General features: G+C 39.9%; 1 protein-coding gene across 3 annotated transcripts in view; it reads left to right on the top strand.

Annotated features, from left to right (window-relative positions):
• The window catches only part of KCNH7 (potassium voltage-gated channel subfamily H member 7), a 406,313-nt gene that overhangs the window by 359,188 nt on the left and 25,986 nt on the right, over positions 1-21,139 (top strand). For 2 of the 3 annotated variants that reach the window (XM_069733056.1, XM_069733057.1), the window contains 2 exons: positions 18,711-18,954; positions 19,898-20,103. In XM_069733056.1, coding sequence (XP_069589157.1) covers positions 18,711-18,954; positions 19,898-20,103 — 450 coding nt within the window. Of the gene's footprint in view, positions 1-18,701; positions 18,955-19,897; positions 20,104-21,139 lie in introns of all 3 variants that reach the window. The other variant, XM_069733055.1, reaches the window with a different exon arrangement.

The following is a 21,139-nucleotide window of genomic DNA, read 5'->3' as shown; positions in this document are numbered from 1 at the left end:
TGAACAGGGATAAAGGAAAATACCAATCATACAAATATGCTCACACAAACAACAGTGGTATACACCGGGGAATGGAGGATAGGGTAAAACCAAAGGAGGGGAATTAGCACACACCCAAAACCTAGAAACAGTCTCAGATAAATCCACCAAACACCTTCTCAAACAACAACCACAAACCACCATCTCCAACCATGCAGCATAATCTAGCTTTGGCAATGAGTGGCTAGCCAGGGCCCAGATTATGTAGGAGATGGGAGTGGCTAACAGTGAACAGCTGAGAGCCTTAATACAGGAAAGCTTCAAAGAGCTCTCAGCTGAGCAGATTAACATCTGCACACCTAAAAGAAACCTGCAATGTTTAATATGAAGGTGAAGTGCTTTTATAGAGTGCAGGAGTAGGAGAAATGAATCGCTGCAGTCTTCTGGCTCCTCTCTGTCGTGGTAAATCCGTGACAGTATGTTACTACATGCTGTGTCTATATCGGCAGCAGAAAATCCTCTGGATCAAAACGGCTTAGATTTTCCTTGTTCAAATGTTGCAAGTTGTAAAATCTGCTGCAATATTCCCAGCATAAACTGATTTCATAGTGCAGGTCAAAATTACGGTGCAGATTTTCTCAGCAGCTTGGACATGTAATTTTGTGAAAAAATATTTGTATATACACACAGTGTTATGATATGATTATTCTCCATGGAGTATCAGACTCAGTCAAAGTGAAAAATAACAAATTGTCAATAGATTGAAAAAGGTGGGAATTGTGTTGGAAGATTCAATCTCTAATGATCTCTCAGATCTAATGACACGTGAGTGACTCCAATAATGTTCTCAGTGACAACTGCAATTCACAAAATAGAAGTCAATCTTTGTTTTGCATGTCCCAAAAGAGGAGCAGATTGTCTTTTTACAAGTGTAGCAATAACCTCGGCAGATGCTCCATCACAGTTCGCTGTTTTCCAGGATAACACAAGGGAGATTTTCATGATTGTTTAGTAGCATGGGTATCTTAATTCATAAACATTGATTAGCCATAACATTAAAACCAGTGACTATAACTCACTATCTTACTAGAATGACACCTGTACAAAGGTGAGGAAAGATCAGGCAGTCAGTGACTGTCAGTTGCTGAAGTTGATACTGGAAAAACAGGCAAACGTAAGAAGGCTAAATGACTGTTGCATCTCCAAAACAGCAAGTATTGTGGAGTGTTCAATTTTTCATCAGTTATTACCAAAAATCGTCCAGGACATTCGGTGATAAGGTCATTGGTGACCGATGCTCAGTAATGGCTTGGTGAGTGAAGGTACAAACCCATAGGACTACTGTAGCACAAACTGGTGAAAAAGTTACTGAACGCAATGTCGAAAGGTGGAAGAACACACGATGGCCACATGAGCATCAGAACTGATCATGGAGCAGTAGACGTGGCCTTATCTGATAAATCATATTTTCTTTTACATCATGCGGAAAACTGACTGCATGTGTGTCCATATCTAGGGAAGAGATGACACCAGGGTACACTACGGCGAGAAGACACGCCGGCAGAGAAACAGATGCATTGAGCAATGTTCAGCTGGAAATCCATGAGTCCTGACATTTACGTGGATGTGACATGTAACACCTACTTAAACATTGTGACAAACCAAGTATTCCTCTTCATGGAAGTGGTACTAACTAATGGCGGTGGCTTCTTTCAGCAGAATAATCTGCCCTGCCAAGTTGCAAAAATTGTTTAAAGAGGTTGTCCAGATTTGGGGCACAAGTCTTCAGTCACAGAGAATCTTGACAGTACACATTTGGCCTCCAAATTCCCCAGGCTTCAACTGGTTGGAGCATCTATGCTAAAAAGAAAAGTCCAGTGTATAGAAGCCCCACCGTGTAACTTACAGAACTTAGAGGATCTGCTGTTATCTTGCAATCAGATGCCAAAGGACCTTTAGAGGTCTTGTTGAGTTCATGTCTTCGTGGGTCAGACTTGATTTGGAGCAACAAGGGGGACATACATAGTATTAGGCAAGTTTCAATTCCATGGCTGATCAGAGTATATAGTAGAAAGTGAAGTTGAGAAAAAGATTTTCAGGACCCTGGTTAGTAGTCCACTAGACCAGAGCACTGTTTATTTCTGGCAGTCCCAGAGACAATAAATGGAGCTTTGTGGTGCATGCGTGGCCACTGCTCTATTCGAACAGGACATTTCAGAGCCTTGTAATTGGGATCAGTTGGAAATAGCCCTTTAATAGTCATTGTGTAAAGCTACAATATGGATTGAGAAAGATGACACAATGCAAAACTGACTGCTCACATGGTGATTGGATTAGTTTTGAATTTTCAGTAGTTCAGGTAGTAACAAAAAACAGAAATATTTAGGAATCCTGTTGTATAATTACCATATAATTAGCCACTTTTTATAATCGTTCCCTAACCTGCGGTGTCGTACTACCTGTAGAAATAGAAGTGATAAAACCACATAATACGAGGCATTAATCCACCTATTTATCAAAGCTGCTAAAACACCCGGCGACACAATTTGTGTTACAGATATTTTAAAAATAGTTGGTAACTACTAAAATAGTTTTCTTTGCATAGGAATTAGAAAAATTAATGTTGCAATCTGTGTTAATTAGCTTGTAAAAATGGAGAATTTTTGCTTCAATAGTAACAATGTGTAGGTAAAAGTTTTCAAGGTTTCGAAACAAGATTTTTTTGGTCTGGCAAATAGCTTGGTGGGTGAGGTGGTTGGCAGAAATGAAGGACAAGGAATGAAGGCTTATTCACTTAAAAAAGGTGAATTGCATTTCCAGATTTAATCTATAAACTGTACCTGAGAAAAGAATACTTAAAAAACCAACTGAGACAGCTCCTTCATCGTGTGGTATAGGGGGTGCTGGAAGACCTGCCACACTTGGTTCCTGGTGTTTCAGGGGTCTCCATGAATGCTTTGCCAAATAGAAAGAAACCAGTCGAATTGTGACCCTATTCTGAGTTTTTATTTGGTGCCCAAGAACTTCAAGGTCTACCTCCAACTTAGATGTTTGAGGGACTTACGTTATGTTGAGAAATTTGAAGCTAGAACGGAGGCGTTGTACATTTCATCCATTTTCCCTGAACTTGTGCCACACTTGAAACTATAAAACTTCATGAATGTCTGTAAGGAGTTTATGATTAGGAAATCATAACTAAAATTAAAAAATGTTCTGTTTGGTTTTTTTTAGGGGGATTTGGTTTGGACTGATTTTGGTCATTCTTGCAGAAAATTATGCCTTTGAAAACTTTTTTTCATTAACTTTTATCACAAAAAAAATAACTGAGCTTAACACAATATTTAGATTATTGCCATAAATGATAGCCGTAGTTTTACAGCTTTTCTATGTCGGAGGTCTCAGCACTATGCTTGTAGGTTATTTAGACCTCAGTGTTTACAACTTTTATCTTGCAATATTCATTAAGAAAACCCTTATGATTACTTCAGCTCAATAATCAGGTTTATTTTTATATTGGTAACAAATCAATCATTAGTCCACTTTGAAGAGTAATAAGAACTTCACCAATTAGTTAATTATCGAATGACAAGAATATTTATTTTTCTTTTTTTGCGATGCACCAGGTCATCAGCGTAATTGGAATAATATCCTAAATTACATTTTGATAATACACAGTAAAAAGATAGAAAATGCACCTTAAAAACATCTCCAGAATCTGACCTTTTGTCGTCTATGAAACTGCAAAAACTTTCTGTAGAGCTTATTCATTTTCATCAGCACTATTGCAACTCTCTACCAATTGGTTTCCCTCATCCTACACTTTCTCCTCTCCGATCCATGCTGAATTCGGTAGCCAGGGTTGTATTTCTGTCTAGCCGTTACACTGATGCCTCCACCCTGTGCCAGTCATTGTACTAGTTACCCTTCCGCTACAGAGTACAATATAAACTTATTGCTTTAATCCAGGAAGCTCTCCACAGTTCTTCACCTCCATACATCTCCTCTCTTATCTCTGCCTACCACACAACCTGTGCTCTCTATTCTGCAACTGATCTATGGGCACACAATCATTCTTTGGTTATTTAACATCAGTATTTGTTAGCCAAAATCAGGAGTGGAACAATCAGAGGAAAAGTATAATAGAAACATATGCACCACTTCTGTATTTATCACCCACTCCTGGTTTTGGCTTACACAAATACTGATGTACAATAGTGAACAAATACTGAACGAGTGAACTTGGCCTGAGATGGACATTCTCTATAATCTGAACCTCCCACTTCCATCTCCAAGACTTACCTCGTGCTGCACCTGTATTCTGGAATGCACTACCCCATCGATCTGATTTATACCTAGCCCCCACATTTTTAAGTGTGTTCTAAAACCACCTCTCTTTAGACAGTCTCACTTAATTAATCTACCTTTTCCCTGTTCTCTGTATCTAAATTTTCCTCACAACCTGGCCCCTCGAAATCACCTGCATCTACATCCTCCATGCCCCCAATAGCACTTGGTAACTGTATTTATACAGATACTGGCTCATGACCGGATCATGCAGATTTGTATCATAACCCCTAATTATGCTGATTGTTGGACCTTACATGACAAGCACTTTTTACCTATTGTGCCCCCATATTTCCTTATAGATTGTAAACTTGCGAGCAGGACCCTCACTCCTCCTGTAATTGTTGAATTTTGTTGTCTGTACTTGCCCCCAATTAATTGTAATGTGCTACAGAATTATTATTTATTCTAGAATATGACACTGCCGAAATATTCAGACTTTTCTCCATTTACTCTGTTTAGGATTGGCATAAGACTGATCTCATCTATATATATATAATTGTCTAAGGGGTACTTCTGTCTGTTTGTCTGTAACCTCCGTAACGGAAATCCCGGGTCACTGATTGGTCCCGGCCGGCCGCGACCAATCAGCGATATTGGGGTGGGATTTAAACACCGCTCCACTTTTTACTATTGATGCTGCCTATGCAGCATCAATAGTAAAAACATATAATGTTAAAAATAATAATTAAAAAAAAATTATATTCTCACCTTCCGGCATCCACGGCAGCCTTTAACGCTCCTCGCGATGCTCCGATGCCAAGAATGAAATGCGGCAATGACTCGAGATCACGTAGCGGTCTCATGAGATGATGACGTAGCGGTCACAGGTTATTGCCGCAAAGCATTACTGGGAACGGAGCGTCGCGAGGAGCATCGCTAAAAGCCTGGGCTGGATCTGGGGGCCGCCGGAAGGTGAGTATATAACTATTTTTTATTTTAATTGTTTTTTTTAACAGGGATATGGTGCCCACACTGCTATATACTACATAGGCTGTGTTATATACTACGTGGGCTGTGTTATATACTGCGTGGGCTGTTATATACTGCATGGGCTGTGTTATATACTACGTCGCTGTGCTATATACTACATGGGCTGTGTTATATACTGCATGGCTGTGCAATATACTACGTGGGCTGTGTTATATACTGCGTGGGCTGTGTTAAATACTGCATGCCTGTGTAATATACTAGGTGGGCTGTGTTATATACTGCATGGGCTGTGTTATATACTGCATGGGCTGTGTTATATACTATGTGGGCTGTGCTATATACTGCATACATATTCTAGAATATCCGATGCGTTAGAATCGGGCCACCATCTAGTAAAGATATAATTGTGCACTTCTTGGTTAACGGCAGTCACATCAATAAACACCAAATAAGATATAAAAAGTGTCTCACTCATAAACTGCAGTAAAAATGCGTCACTTAATTAATATGCAGGAGAAATAGCGCATGAAAATGCAGAGAGGGAGCCGGTAGATGTCACGCTGCCTGCTCCCTCTCCCAATCTTTATTGGAGATTACAAGTCTACATCTATGTGAGCAAAAGTTGCAAGAGAAGCTTTGAAAGTGTTATGTTCTTTTAAAGACCCTTAAAAACATTAGGAGGTCATAATTTAAAGAGACCTGTTTTTTTCATGTTTGTTAAATGATAGGAATGGATCAGCTCTTTGGCATCTGGTTTGTTTAAGAGGTTTGAAAAGGTGTGGATAATTGTGGTGGGATGTTCAAGACAATTTTGGAGAAAGAAGTAGTAAAAATGTAGAGCGATCATCAATGAGTGGAGTTTTAATATAGAAACATCACGTTTTGTTTGATATAACTTATTGGGATCAGTAAATGTACGGAGGAGCTCGGTCGTAGAGTTGTTAGTGTTTAAAGGGAATCTGTCACCTCAAATTGGCAGGATATTTAAATGACTTTTTACCTGTCCGATGGGCGGCGTTTCATCTTCATTTCTCCACCCCGTCTGTCCCTGTTGTCCGCTATATGTTAGTGAATTAGAGTACTTGTGCTCCATAGTTGGCGCGTGCGCAATGCCATCTTCGGTCGCTTACGCGCAATATGCTTTGCCCAACTGCAGACAAAGCCGAAAAGCGTTACTGCGCATGCGCCCCACGCACTATGTCCCAGAAGTATTTCGCTGTGTTGCGGAACATAGTGCGCAGGCGCATGCGCAGTAATGCTTTTCGGCTTTGCCCGCAGTTGGGCAAACCATACTGCGCGTGCGCGAATGAAGATTGCATTGCACACATGTCAGCTATGGAGCACAAGTACTCTAATTCACTAACATATTGCGGACAACAGGGATGGATGGGGTGGAGAAATGAAGATGAAACGCCGCCATAGGACAGCTAAAAAGTCATTTAAATATCCCGCCAATTTGAGGTGACAGATTCCCTTTAAAGGGTTGTCCAGGCTCATAGTTCAAGTCTGCAGTCATTCTATGTGACATCAGACTTGTGAGTACTCACAGCGGGCACAGTGCTCACTGTCAGGATTCTCTGGTACCAGGAACAGTCAGTCACGTGACCGCAAGTAAGCGATTTGCAGATTTCCGTCCTCTCTTAATTCACTTGTATTGAGCATGACTGCGTAGGTCTAGTCAGTATGTATGCAAATCATATATTTGTGATCACGTGCCCGCCCACTCCCAGCACCATCATTGGAGAATCCTGACAGCGGGTGAACGACTCGCACAATGATTCACAAGTCTGCAGTCACATAGAGTTACTGCACACTTGAACCCAAGTCTGGACAATTCCTTTTAGGCCAGTTTGATGCATTCAAGTTTCACTGCCACGTACCCCCCCAGTCCCGGCACTAGAGAATCCTGACAGCGTGCACACAGCGCACTTTGAGTATTCACAAGTTTGCAGTCACAGAGTGACTGCAGACTTGAACTACCCGCCTGAACAACCCCTTGAAGGTTATGAACTGTTGATGTTGGGGAAAACGTGGCATGTAGATGAAGTGAAGGAAAGTTTAACTGGAGAGGTAAGTGAGTTACGCCTAAGAGTTTTATATGGATGGAGTACTGCACCGTGTTTGTGGTAAGTCACAGAACGAAAGGTTGCAGTCACCAGCTAGCATGGTGGAGAAATGATGGACCAAGAAATATTTTATAGAGAGGGTCGTCGATTATCATCAATTTTCGCTTAGGCAGGGGAGCAAATGTCTCTTTAATGGCACAAATGCATCTAAACTAAAAAGAAAATTAGCAACATTGCAAATAAGTTGATTAATTCATTGCCGTTTATTGTCAGCGGCTCCAATGTCGTTCTATGCATCCCCATGGTTACAATGTGCAAAAAAATAAATCTGTATTCTGATTTTTCACTAACTCGCTTCCGTCACTTGCTTCTAGTATACATTTGTGTTATCTAGGGGAAATGCACAGAGTTTGTTTGCCGGCTATAATCACGGAGACGATTAGGTCTGTGGTAGGGTATTGCTAATGAAGACTCTTTTGCAAAATTGCTTCTTTTTTTTGGATTTAATTTCAGAAGCATTGAAGCAATAAAAAATAATTGGTTGCCAAGAAGGAAATATCTTTTCAATATCTGCAAAATTAACCTTCACGGGAAAGGATGTCAGTCACTAATAAGACCGCCCGCTGGACTCCTAAATTAAGCAAAATCTTTTCCTCAAAACTGTAAATCAATTTGCTCAGCTTCCACTGCTCTATACAAGATATATATACACAAGAGTACACTTAGATCGTCACAGATTCCCATAAATAGTAATTTCTAAGAATGTCTCCGTTTACAACATAAAATGTGATTGATTTATTTGCAAATATTTTTTTTTTCACAAATTACTTGGCTTACAAACCAATTACATTTTATTTTAAAATTTATGTATCTGATTGATTACTGAAGCATGGAGCAATGGAAAGCTCCATCGCTTCTGGCATTAGGCTGTTTTTTTCTTTTTTTTTCTCATTTTATTGATAATTAGAACGCTGCATTAATCTTTCTTTCTCTTTTTTTGTTTCTGCCAGTTATTAAGAAATTATGCAGCAATTATCGCATTATATGGTTAAATGTATCTAAGGAACGGCAGGAAAAATGTTCATGTTAAATGCTGACATAAAATACTTAAAGGGAATCAGCGAGCGCCCCTGACTATTCTATACTGCTAGTATAGCATCCTAAAATCCAATTCCTTTTATTTAATGTTCCCCACTAATGTTGCAGTCTTTCAGGTATGAACTTTAATTCTGCATTGTCCCATATGCTAATGAGTCAGGATAAGGCTAGTGGTTTGTCTCTTTTCCCTGACTAGTCCTGACTCTGATCCTCTAACCACACGTCTCTCGGCATGACTGACAGCCTGCATAGCAATCCCATCATTATGAGTAATGTCTGCAGTCTGCAAACCATGCCCAGGAAGGTGTGATTAAAGAATCTGAGGCAGGACTAGTCTGGGAGAAGAGATGACCTCTAGGACTAGCCCTGCATCATTAGTACAGTCATGGCAGAAAGTGTTGGCACCCTTGAAATTGTTCAAGAAAATGAAGTATTTCTCCCAGAAAATTATTGCAATTACACATATTTTGTAATACACATGTTTATTTCCTTTTTTGTGTACTGGAAAAATACAAAAAACAGAGAAACAGAGAAAAAAATGGTTAATTGGACATCATTTCACATAAAATCCCCAAAATGGGCCCAACAAAATTGTTGTCACTTTTCCAAAATTGGGGGTAGACAACTTTGTTTCAAGCATGCGATGCTCATTCAAACTCAACTGTGGCAAGTAACAGGTGTGGGCAATATGAAAATCACACCTGAAACCAGATAAAAAGGGGAGAAGTTGACTCAATCCTTGCATTGCGAGTCTGTGTGTGCTGCACTAAGCATGGGGAACAGAAAGAGGAGAAGAGAACTGTCTGCGGACTCGAGAACCAAAATTGTTGAAAAATATCAACAATTTCAAGGTTACAAGTACATCTCCAGAGATCTTGATGTTCCTTTGTCCACAGTGCATAACTTAATCAAGAAGTTTACAACCCATGGCACTGTAACTAATCTCCCTGGATGTGGACGGCAGAGAAAAATTGATGAAAGGTTGCAAGACAGACTATTCTGGATGGTGGATAAGTTCCAAAGAAATTCAAGCTGTCCTGCAGGCTCAGGGTGCATCAGTGTAAGCGCAAACTATCCTTCGATAGAGAGAGAGATAGAAAGGCTAGACTAAAGTTTGCCAAAATATACGTGAGTAAGCCAAAATCCTTCTAGGGAAAGCATCTTGTGGACAGATGAGACCAAGATAGAGCTTTTTTGTAAAACACATCGCTCTACTGTTTACAGAAAATGGAAAGAGGCCTACGAAGGCAATAACACAGTACTTACAGCAAAATATGGTGGAGGGTCAAAGATGTTTTGAGGTTGTTTTGCTGCCTCTGGCTATTGGTGCCTTGACTGTGTTCAATGCATCATGAATTCTGAAGATTACCAAAGGATTTGGGATCACAATGTAATTCCTAGTGTCGGGTTTATGTCCTAAGCCATCGGACTTCCAGTAGGACAATGACTCCAAACATACTTCATGAAGCAACCAGAAATGGATGGAAACAAAGCGCTAAGAGAGGTGGATTAGTCGGGTCGCGGATTAAAGGACGGACTTGAAAGGTGCAAGAGTGTTAGCTGGGAGGCTACACAAGATGATATTGCAGTAGTGGAAGCAGGACTGCCATAGAAGTTGTTTGTAACAGTCAGGGGACCTGAGAGGTTCAGTTTAACAAACTTGAGAGTGTACCTCCTCTTCTACTACTGTTGGTTTTATGCAGGTAGAATCAAGGCGGGAGAAATCTGAGGCAAGACAGATTCCTCAGCGGCAAGATACTGGACATGAAAAAAATGCCCACTAGGCATGTGCGGTGTATGACTGCTCCGGGGGATATAAACTTGGATTCCTCCTTCATGCACCTGCATGACCATGCACACAGCAATGTTTCACCTCTACTCCTCATCACCTATATAGCGCTGTCAGCAGCAGGGCTGACAGTTTCTGTAAAATTGCAATAGTTTACTAATATTTGCAAAATGTACAATTCTCTTCCCCTTGACCTACACTACTGCTTATATATCTTAGCTTTGAAGCGTAGGCTGTATGACAGCATTGGGATAGTAAACCGGCTCTGTGACAGCTGTCCCATCCTACAGGAAATCAGCAGTGAGAGGCTGATTGGTGTCTGAGCACTGATGTTAACATTATCCGCGGTAACATTTTGCTTCCAGACTCCACACATTCATAGCGACTTTCTTTTTTTCATTATTAAATCGAGCTACTATTACCTCAATACATGGACGCTGTTGGGGGAGTTTTCAATAAGTTTTCAAAATATGTTAAATTTGCCAAAAAAAATTAAGTGTTTCTGCTTGAATGCTTGCCAATAGGTTGTTGTTCCCAAGTGAGCATACTTCTATAAAGCCAGGAATAAACTTATTTTTTCCAAAGTAAAGGCCCATTTTGGATCCTTCCTATAGTTCATGTCTGAAGATTGCTGTTCTCTCATCAGACTGTCTGGAATCTGTTTGATCAGTTCAGTGGGGATCTTCTTTCCTTATGTCTAGTAAGACTTTGACAACGTGGTTTTTCAAATCATTGAGGCGCTTAAAAAATAGGAAAGAAGAATAATTATGGTTAGCATTAAATTACCATATAGAAAAACGAACCCATATCAGCAGTGTGCTTTTCTCAAAGATTGTGAAAGCTGTGAAATAATTAAACTTAATATATTTTAACCGATGGAAGACAAGTGGAAGGAAGAGAGAGCTGATATTTGTAACGAACGACTTTCGGGACAGGCAGAAAATCTGTTTGAAGAAGTCCTTTTGAATTTTGCAGAAGAATTCTATACTGTACAAAGTAGCCCACCATCACAAACAATGGGCTATTACACCTCGAATTGTCCAAAAAGTTACTTTCCAAAATGAAAAAAATATGAATAGTATAGAGATTTATTAAAAGATTGTTATAACGTAACATTTAAAGGGTTATTCACATTGTCTCTTTTCAAGAGTGTACTGCTCCTTGTTAGGAGACTGACCGCCAATGATAGACTGCAGAGGTAAATGCAGATGAGAGACTCGGAACAAAAGAAAGCACAATAGGGTCTTAAGTGATAAAAAAGAGATGTGACAGGGATAGAAATCCACTCACCTGCTATGGTTGCTAAAAGTAACCTGTAACTAGCATAGAATAAAATATATGCTAGCTGCTGCAAGGGCACCAGTCATTGGAAAGACCGAACAGTAGAAATCTGGAAGAAGATGTCACTCATGCGCTACTGATGATATATCCACGAACATCAAAAGGAAGGAAGATTATAACATTTATTAAAGGTTTGCAAGGTCATCAGGTTTCTGTCCCGATGAAGAGGTCTTGCGTGGCCTCGAAATGCGTTGACCTTGTAAACCTTTAATAAATGTTATAATCTTCCTTCCGTTTGATTCTTCGTGGATATATCATCAGCAGCGTGTGAGTGACATCTTCCAGGTGACTCGTAACTTAGGCTATGAGCACTATGCAATATAATTTTTTTTTCAAATCCCTCCATTCTTGAGAATGGAGAGGATCTTTAATAAGAGTTCAATTACAAACTTGCTTGTTTTTACAAGCACTTTGCAATTATACCCATTTATCATTATGAGAAAACCTCTTCTTTCTTTTGCTCCACCTGGATCCATGGCAACTTGAATGATGAAGGATCTGTAGGAGGATTGATCTTGTGCAAGCGTAGATAGGTCCACCACGGTCATCTTTGCCGTACGTTAATACTATCAAGCCATTGGGTTCAAGATCTTCCTCTTCGTCTTGTTCCTTCCGTTCTTCCGACAATGATGTTCTTCTCCTGGGATATCTCTCTTCGTATCAGGTGTCCAAAGTAGGCAAGTCGTAGCTTGATGATCCTTATTTTATATAATCCATAAAAAAATGTACCAAGTGAGACAGGAGTAGCGTGTTAACTTCTCGATGAGCATCTGAGAGCCACATGAAGAAACTTGAGATTCCGAATCTGGACTATTATATACTTTATTCTGTGCCACTTACAGAAAACTTGAGTAACGCCCCAATGAGAGTGGCCCCATACCTTGTCCTTATAGGCCCCAGTTGAATAAAAGTTCCACATAGTTCCGACAAGACAATTAATCTTTAAGAGACCACTGACTCAGTTTTTGAGGTTTTTTTAGTATGTACAATATTTAAAATAATTATTTTATTGATAGATTGCAGATATTACATCTTAAACAGCAAGATTAAAAGATAAAGGTGCCCGTAGACATCAGAATAATGCCACCTGAAGCCAAGGTTGCCAATTTTGAATGGACTGGTCTATAATCCTGTCCCAAGTGTGTTTACGGGAGTGCCAACTCTCTCCTGTTGGGGAAAAGATGGATCAGGCACATTGGACTTCAATATTCCTGATCCCTTATTCTCAAAGGAGAAAAGCCTACGCCAAGGATTTAGGGCAGCAGATAATTCCTGGCTTCCCATTGACAACACATGTTGAGTTGAGCATGCACATTAATGGGGGATGTTGGGAGGAATAGCTGAGCTGTTGGTTGAAAGTGTTTTTCTAACAGCTTTCTAAGGTGTATGGGCATTTTAAATCGTCTGAATGCAGCAGCCAAATATCAATATCTTCTAGACTTACAGAGTCAGAGTCATCATCTTCTTGAAGAGGGGATAGGATGTTGAACTGTCCTGTGATAGAACAAGTAGGGGAAGATCTAGAAGAACATAAGGCCATGAAATGATGAAAGTGTGCAATTACCTTGTCTTTGTAAGTGGACAGGAGGGAATGTGCTCCTGATCTACTTGTTGCAACTGATACATGACTGATTCCAATTAGCTTATAATGCTCAGTGATGAATGTTAGTCTGAATTTGTTGGCATTTCCAAGCAGTCAGTACGCTTCCCTATGTCAGGCTATATGATACATGCTTGCAATAAAGTATCTTTAGAAATGATCAAATTGATGGAGTTTGTTTTATATCAGAGGGGAAATATCTAGACATGTTAAAGAAACTCTCCCATCAAAGTTTGTATCCTCTTAGTATACTGCAATCAAATTATACAGCACTGTGTACTTACAATTGCTCATTTTGCCTTTCTACCCAGCTAATTCTTCTCTTTTCTATTAGGTCTGTGACATCACATGATTATAAAACTGACTAGCTGAATCCTTCTAAGCTCTATGTAGAGATAGGGGGTAAATTTTCCTTGTATGACGCACGGGTCACTGCAAAAGTCCCTGACAGGGGGAGCAGGGAGCAGCTGGGTCAGGAGTTGAAAAGGGGAATGATTTATGCAGCGAAAAAAAAACTTCCTGTTTCTACATAGAGCAGAGGAAAAAGAAGAATTAACTGGGTAGAAAGGAAAAACGAGCAATTGTAAGTACACAGTGCTGTATAATATGATGACTGCAATATATTAAGAGGATAAAAAAATTGATGGGAGGAGGAGGGCTTCTATAAGTCAGTGTAAGCAAATATTTGCTGGAACCATGATCAAAGGCATATATTTACAGCTGCAAAAATAAAGGAGTATTACAATGTTGTTGGTAAACTACCATGGAATTTGTGGCGTTAAATAAGTGCATAAAATAAATATTTAAGTTCTTGGTTTCTTGCAAAGAACAGAATGTTAGAAACTTTGTAAATTTTGCTAATAAACCTAATTTGTAATAGGGGTTGAATAATTTTATTTGTAACTGTATTTCGATAATAAACATTTATTAACATAATTGTGTAAAGTGCACAAACCATTTAGTTTCAACATAAATGGCCCTATGTGTTTGTGTCAAAATAAGATTAGGAGCACGATAACTGCATAATATAGGCTCTTTGTTGGCTCTATGTGCATCCATCGTCAGCATTGACTTAGCTTGGTGCATTTTGTTCTTAGTTTTTCTAACTTGAACACTTCCTTTAGATGTGAAGGCCGCTTTCCGTTGGGTTATGTAAACAGCTGGCACTGAACCAGTAGAAGTAAAATATGTTTTATTTATCATTTGGATATATATATAGTTTCTTAGTGGCTCATAATGCCTAAAAAGCAACTTCATGAAATATGAAAATGCATTTTGTAAAGTTCACGAAGATGAATGCTTTGTAAAAGTTTAATTAAGTTTTCTTATCCAGCGTGGGCTGAGTTATTGTTTAGCCGCCTTCATTATATGGTCCTTTAAAAGTCTAATGCCGGAGAAACGCTATAATTGTAGGTTTCGCTTCAATTAACCGCTGCCTGTTCACCATTTCTTGCTTAAAACACTCAAGGAAGCTTGAGTATAATCTGTTGTTTGGTAGGGTCATCATTCTGCATAACTTTTTAGAAGTCTAGAAATGAGAGGACACGTCAGGTCTGATAATGCTATTAACAAGCAGATATAGGGTTAATATGCAGGTTAATAGTGTTAAGAAGGTGCCCCACTGCTGTACTGAGAGTGTGGCACCTGGTAGAAAATTAACTTTATTTCTCCCATGAGCTGCCGGATTTCAGTCATGGAGGCGTGGCTGGAACAATTGCAGTCACCACTCACAGCACTGAAAATGACGGTTATAAGCATGGCCCCATACTGATGCATTGCTGACCTGGCTATCAGTCAATGTACTGGAGTGTATTTACAGTCCTGCGAACGGCGACTGTAATTGCTCCAAGCACGCCTGCATCACTGAAAGCCGGCTGCTCCTGGGAGAAATAAAGTTCATTTTCTCCCAGGTGCCTCACTTTAAGTACTGTGGTCAGGCACCTTCATAAAGCTATTAACCTGCAGGTGGATCCATGAAGCCGCACGTTAGGGTGGACACATGGACCCCGGGCGACTGTACAGCAGTCTGTCAAACACGGGAATGAAGAGGACTCAGAAAACTGTTAAGGCAAACAGCAGGCAAACTGGCAATGCAGGACATTCTGGAAGTCATGGGGCAGAAGGACAAAAGTTGTAAAACGGCAGGTCTGACGCAGGCACACGAGTGTAGGTAATGTGAACAGTCTCCAATAAGAGTATGTGCCCATGATCTGTATTAGCTTAACCGTGCAGTCCAAATCACTGCATTCTAGGTTACAAGCACAGTGGATGGGATTTCTAGAAATCCCATGCCCACTGTGGTTCTATTTGATGTTGCGTAAACTCACCTGCAGTGCAGGTTTATGAACCACGGCATCTCAATTATTTGTAGCAGAGACACTAATCTCCACCGGGTTGTGTCACCCATAGCCATTCATTACATGCCGTAAATTTGCATGGTTCAATGAACACATGTGGATTTCCCTGCGTGATTAGAAAGCAGCGTTTTGGATTCAGCGAAAATACTCTGCGTCCAAAACGCTACTTTGTCCTGATTGTGAGCACATAGCCTGAGAGTTCAGGATTTTCACAGCAGGTAGTGGTGGGATTAAACAGCAGCAGGTGAAGGTATTGAAAATAAACTTCAATAATAGTACAAGAGGCAGACAACAAGAGATGAGTTATCCTGCTGGAATGATAAAGAGTTCACAGAAGTTAGAGGACACAACAGAAAGTGAGGACTTGGATAAAGTCAGAATTCAAACACAAGTCTGTAAGATACAGTTCTGGTTTAACGTTCAGACCCGGGTGTGTCCAAAGGGGCAGGGAGATGATGTCATGCAGGCCACTTGTAAAACCCGATGTGGAGCACAGCTGAGAGCAGCCGCCATAGGAGAAGGAGGCAGAGCCTTGCCAGGTCGAGACAGATATGTAGCAATCTGTAGGTCAATAGCGTTGTTATATCTGAAAAGTTTGCTTTAACCTTTATCTATTAGGTTTCTTTGTTTGATTGCTCTGGTTAGTAGCTGTTTGAAAACTAAACTTCATGTAAAGATTTTTTTTATGTAATGTTTCCAAAGCAGTAAAGCAAAAACTCTTAACTAAGCAAGAAAAAAAGTACTGTAATTCTCAAGACAGAGGTGTTTTCTTTACCTTTCCTCTTCCTTCAACATTTCTAAAGATGTCTGGTGTGAAATGGCTAGCTTTTAAAAAAAAATATGATTTTGTGGTACTCTGTTGGGAGATGGTTGTGCTGTATGTGACCATCCATTGGTTTTGATGTGAGTTGCAGCCTGCAGTGGTCTAACATTTCACATGAATATTCATATCTTCCCAAATTGAGTCCTACTACTTAACAAAATTATTGGAAAGGTAAGGGTTGTACTGATTTGTGCAATTTAGTCACAGATGCCAAGTGTGGAAAAGCAAGGTCAAAATCTAAGTTGCAACCCAGCATCCTAATTGTACTTGACATTACAAACATCTGACAAGAAAAAATGGTAGAGTGTGTATCTAAAGGTACCTTCACACTGAGCAACTATAGAACGATAACGATAGCGATCCGTGACGTTGCAGCGTCCTAGATAGCGATCTCGTTGTGTGTGACACGCAGCAGCGATGAGGATCCTGCTGTGACATCGCTGGTTGGAGCTAGAAGGCCAGAACTTTATTTCATCGCTGGATCACCCGCTGACATCGCTGAATCGGCGTGTGTGACGCCGATCCAGCGATGTGTTCACTTGTAACCAGGGTAAACATCGGGTTACTAAGCGCAGGGCCGTGCTTAGTAACCCGATATTTACCCTGGTTACCATTGTAAATGTAAAAAAAAAAAAACACTACATACTTACATTCCGGTGTCTGTCGCGTCCCCCGGCGTCAGCTTCCCTGCACTGTGTCAGCGCCGTCCAGCCGTAAAGCAGAGCACAGCGGTGACGTCACCGCTCTGCTTTACGGCCGGCGCTTACACAGTGCAGGGAAGCTGACGCCGGGGGACGCGACAGACACCGGAATGTAAGTATGTAGTGTTTTTTTTTTTACATTTACAATGGTAACCGGGGTAAACATCCGGGTTACTAAGCGCGGCCCTGCTCTTAGTAACCCGATGTTTACCCTGGTTACCCGGGGACTTCGGCATCATTGGTCGCTGGAGAGCTGTCTGTGTGACAGCTCTCCAGCGACCACACAACGACTAAACAGCGACGCTGCAGCGATCGGCATCGTTGTCTATATCACTGCAGCGTGGCTTAATGTGACGGTACCTTAATGTTATGTGTGCAGTTGACAAGATATTAGCAGAACTTAGGCTCTGGGCAACTATGGTAATTGAGGATATGCAGCCTTCAACTTAACTTGTTCCTAGATAGAAAAACGCCTTGTATTGCGTGAAGAAATCTGTCCACTATATATGAGCAACCAATGAACCTAATATATTTCTAAAATATGCAGTAATTTATTTATTATTGAATTTAGTTTTTTTGGCTAGTTTTTGCATGGTTTTCACTTCCGCCTAATTGTTTGTGCCTTTTTTAAAGCATTTTATATGTGTTCGCCTGTTTTATGTTATGTTTACCATTGTGGACAGAATTTGGGGTTTCCCGATGAGTTCAAATAATTCATCAATTGCAACTTTTTAAAAAGGTCATAAGGTCCAATTTATCGAGCTGTTATACCTAAAAAATGAAGTTAAAGCTTTGAAAAGTCTCAAAACTTTGTCGCAAATTCAAGGTGCATCAAAATGTTGTGACTTTTGACGTTTTAACACCAGTTCCTCCCAGCTCTGCCAAAATGGCGAAGCAGAGGGATGGTGCCACAACTCCTGCCATTAATGATGAGGTGTGACGTTCCCTATGCTATAATCTCACCCGTCACTGACTGGAATGAGATTTTTGACGTGGCACGCCCCACTCATCAGATTCTTCAGATTTAGGCTTCTGCCTCTTCGTGACTCGAGAGCATCTGACTCCACCACACCCCATCATCAAGATTGGTGAGAAAATCGCCAGTCTTGTTGAACCAGATCCATAGTGTTTTTTTGTACAATTGTGCTTCAGTTCCCCCCTGGATTGATTTACTGTATACCAGGTATTTTAGTGCAAATTTTGCACTTTAGCCATACGTACAACTTTTTGAGCTAAAAAGTCAAAAGACAAAATTGTAGAGTATTTTTTATACTCATGAACTACGTGGTCTATTTTTTTTTATCAATTTGGCACAAAAAACTATAGAAATTGCCAAGAGGCAAAATAAGAAAAGTGACTTCAACAGTTTGCAAATGATGAATCTGGCCCATAGTGGATGCATAAGAAAAGGTGACTGTAGTAATCCCAAGAAAAATATTTATTTATGTGACATAAGCAATGCCAGCTGTCACACAAAAATTGTGTATTGCATAATTTGTATAAATAGTGACAATTTGTAGATTTGTATCCAATTCTGTATGAATAATATAGTAGTTTACCAATTAAAAGTCACCTGTCTTATCCCCAGGTGTCCTGTCATTAGTTGCATCCAGAAGAATGTATTTATAAACCATGAAGTTATTGCTGTTTTACATTTTGTGTATTTTCAGGTACTCAAGGGATTTCCAGATTGTCTACAAGCAGACATTTGTCTGCATCTCAATCAAACGTTGCTACAGAACTGTAAGGCATTCACAGGAGCGAGCAAAGGATGTCTACGAGCCTTAGCCATGAAATTTAAAACCACGCATGCGCCCCCCGGAGATACTCTCGTACACTCAGGAGATGTTCTCACAGCATTGTATTTTTTATCGAGGGGCTCTATTGAGATTCTCAAAGATGATATAGTGGTGGCAATTTTAGGTAAGACCTCCTAGCTTTTCTGAACATGCACTAAAATGATGATCATTAGTAGATATTCAGATGTCATGGTCAGATGTAAGACAATCAGATGTACCATTATATGTTTACGGATGGTCCCTGATTTAAAAAAAAACTTATCTCTTCTTGATATAATTTATAGACTTCTTTTCTCCTTTTTTGCAAAATTAAAATAGATGAAGATAGCCATACGGAATTGTCCATTTGCAAAATTCAGAGTTGGTTGTCTTCCAAAATATATCCATCAAAGTAGGAAAATCGAACTAGGGGAACAGAGAGCTATAGAGCATCCAAATCTTAAGAGCCGATGGTTTATTGTCTACGCTTTGTTCAATGATGAAATTTCAGACATAGGTCCTTATTCATCAAGACCGGCGTTGCATCAATCAGACAATCTGTGACATTCTGCCTCTAGCTTCGGTCATTTGGTGGGGCTAAGCGAAACTTCAAAAATGACAAGATTTTTTGCGCAACCTCAAGTTGCACAAAAATTTAGCAAATTGCCAAATTGTTTTAAGCCAGATCTCTTGATGAATTGGGGCCATTGTGGCTACCTATGCGACCAAGTTAGCATTAATATTGCTCCAGTGATTTAGTAGAACCTCCTGGTGGTCTAGGGGGTGTTTCATATTAGGGTTTTCTTTGTATTAATGTTTTTATTGAACATTTTTGTAGTTCTCACTAGGTGACTTGGTGAACATGCTTGCTGATGTATGTTCACCCTGGTGGTTGATCCAATAGTTTAGTGTTATATTTCTGCAATCTAGTGTTTTATGTTAGACATTCTGCATTGCGTTAAAGAATTTTGATTTATATTCTTCTGTTTCATGACTGACACAGAATGAATAGCTTTTATACTTGCGGTCCCACTCTAAATAGTGTTTTATTCGACTGTATTTTAAAAGACTTGTTTCTCTCCCTTTAGGCAAGAATGATATTTTTGGAGAGATGGTTCACCTTTACGCCAAACCTGGGAAATCAAATGCTGACGTGCGGGCTCTGACGTACTGCGATTTGCACAAAATCCAAAGAGATGACCTGTTGGAAGTTTTGGATATGTATCCAGAATTTTCTGATCAATTTCTCACAAACCTAGAGTTGACTTTCAATTTAAGAGATGAAAGCTCAAAGGTTTGTACTGTTTGTATATTTTCAATGGTGATGTCATACCTTTGATTAACTTAGCATAGATTATCCTTCTAAGCCTTGACCTAAGCTACACAGTTGGAGGTTTTATGACATTGTCCAACAGAAGAAGCAGATTCCTGTGTTAAAGCAGTTGGCTCACATGCTGCACAAATCTCTTGTCAAAAAAATGACTTCTGATGGAGACCAGGCCTGTCTAACAGCCTCCTCCAAATGAAAAACTGCACATTGGAGAGATATTTTGTTGATTTGGAGGAGGCTGATGGACAGATCTGGTCACATGCTCCTCTATCAGTGGCTATTTTTTTGACAGGAGGTTTATGCATTATGTGAGGAAATCATGTCTCCCCACAAAATAAAGATACAATGGCCAACCTCTTTAATCCTGAATAACCCTTTAAACCCAGTAGTTTCTTTTTGGCCACCATGTGCTAACCACATATGCTGCCATCCATGCAACTAATTTCATCATAGAGGCAAAAATTTGACAATATATGTGGATTCCATGAGCATGTGCAAAGTCAAGTCTAGTGAGGATAATTTATTAAACAATTTTTTTTCGTTTGGACAACTTCTTCCTATGTAAAAGGACACCTCCAGGGTTGAGAGTGTAGAACCTACCCCCATTACACCCATATACTCTATTAGGGCATGTGAAAGGGGGTTATCTAGCTCATTAGTTTTCCAAAATATTTCAATTTATAAAATTTGCAAGAAATATTCTTATTTCAGATAGTTTAATTTCCTTAAAAAAATGATTCAATAAAGAATACATATCATCATTATTATGCTTTTGCTTATATAACGCTATCTTATTCCGCAGCACTTTACAGACATTATCATCACTGTCACTATTTGGGCTCACAACCTAGATTCCCTATAAGTATGTCTTTGGAGTGTGAGAGGAAACCAGAGGACCCGGAGGAAACCCACGCAATCACGGAGAGAACATACAAACTCCTTGCAGATGTTGTCCTTGGTGGGATTTGAACCCAGGACCCCAGCGCTGCAAGGCTGCAGT

This window comes from Ranitomeya imitator, chromosome 7 (genome assembly GCF_032444005.1).
Source record: "Ranitomeya imitator isolate aRanImi1 chromosome 7, aRanImi1.pri, whole genome shotgun sequence".
NCBI classification, from domain to species: domain Eukaryota; kingdom Metazoa; phylum Chordata; class Amphibia; order Anura; family Dendrobatidae; genus Ranitomeya; species Ranitomeya imitator.
The sequence above is the reverse complement of the archived record's forward strand: the minus strand, read 5'-3'. Positions and strand labels throughout refer to the sequence as shown.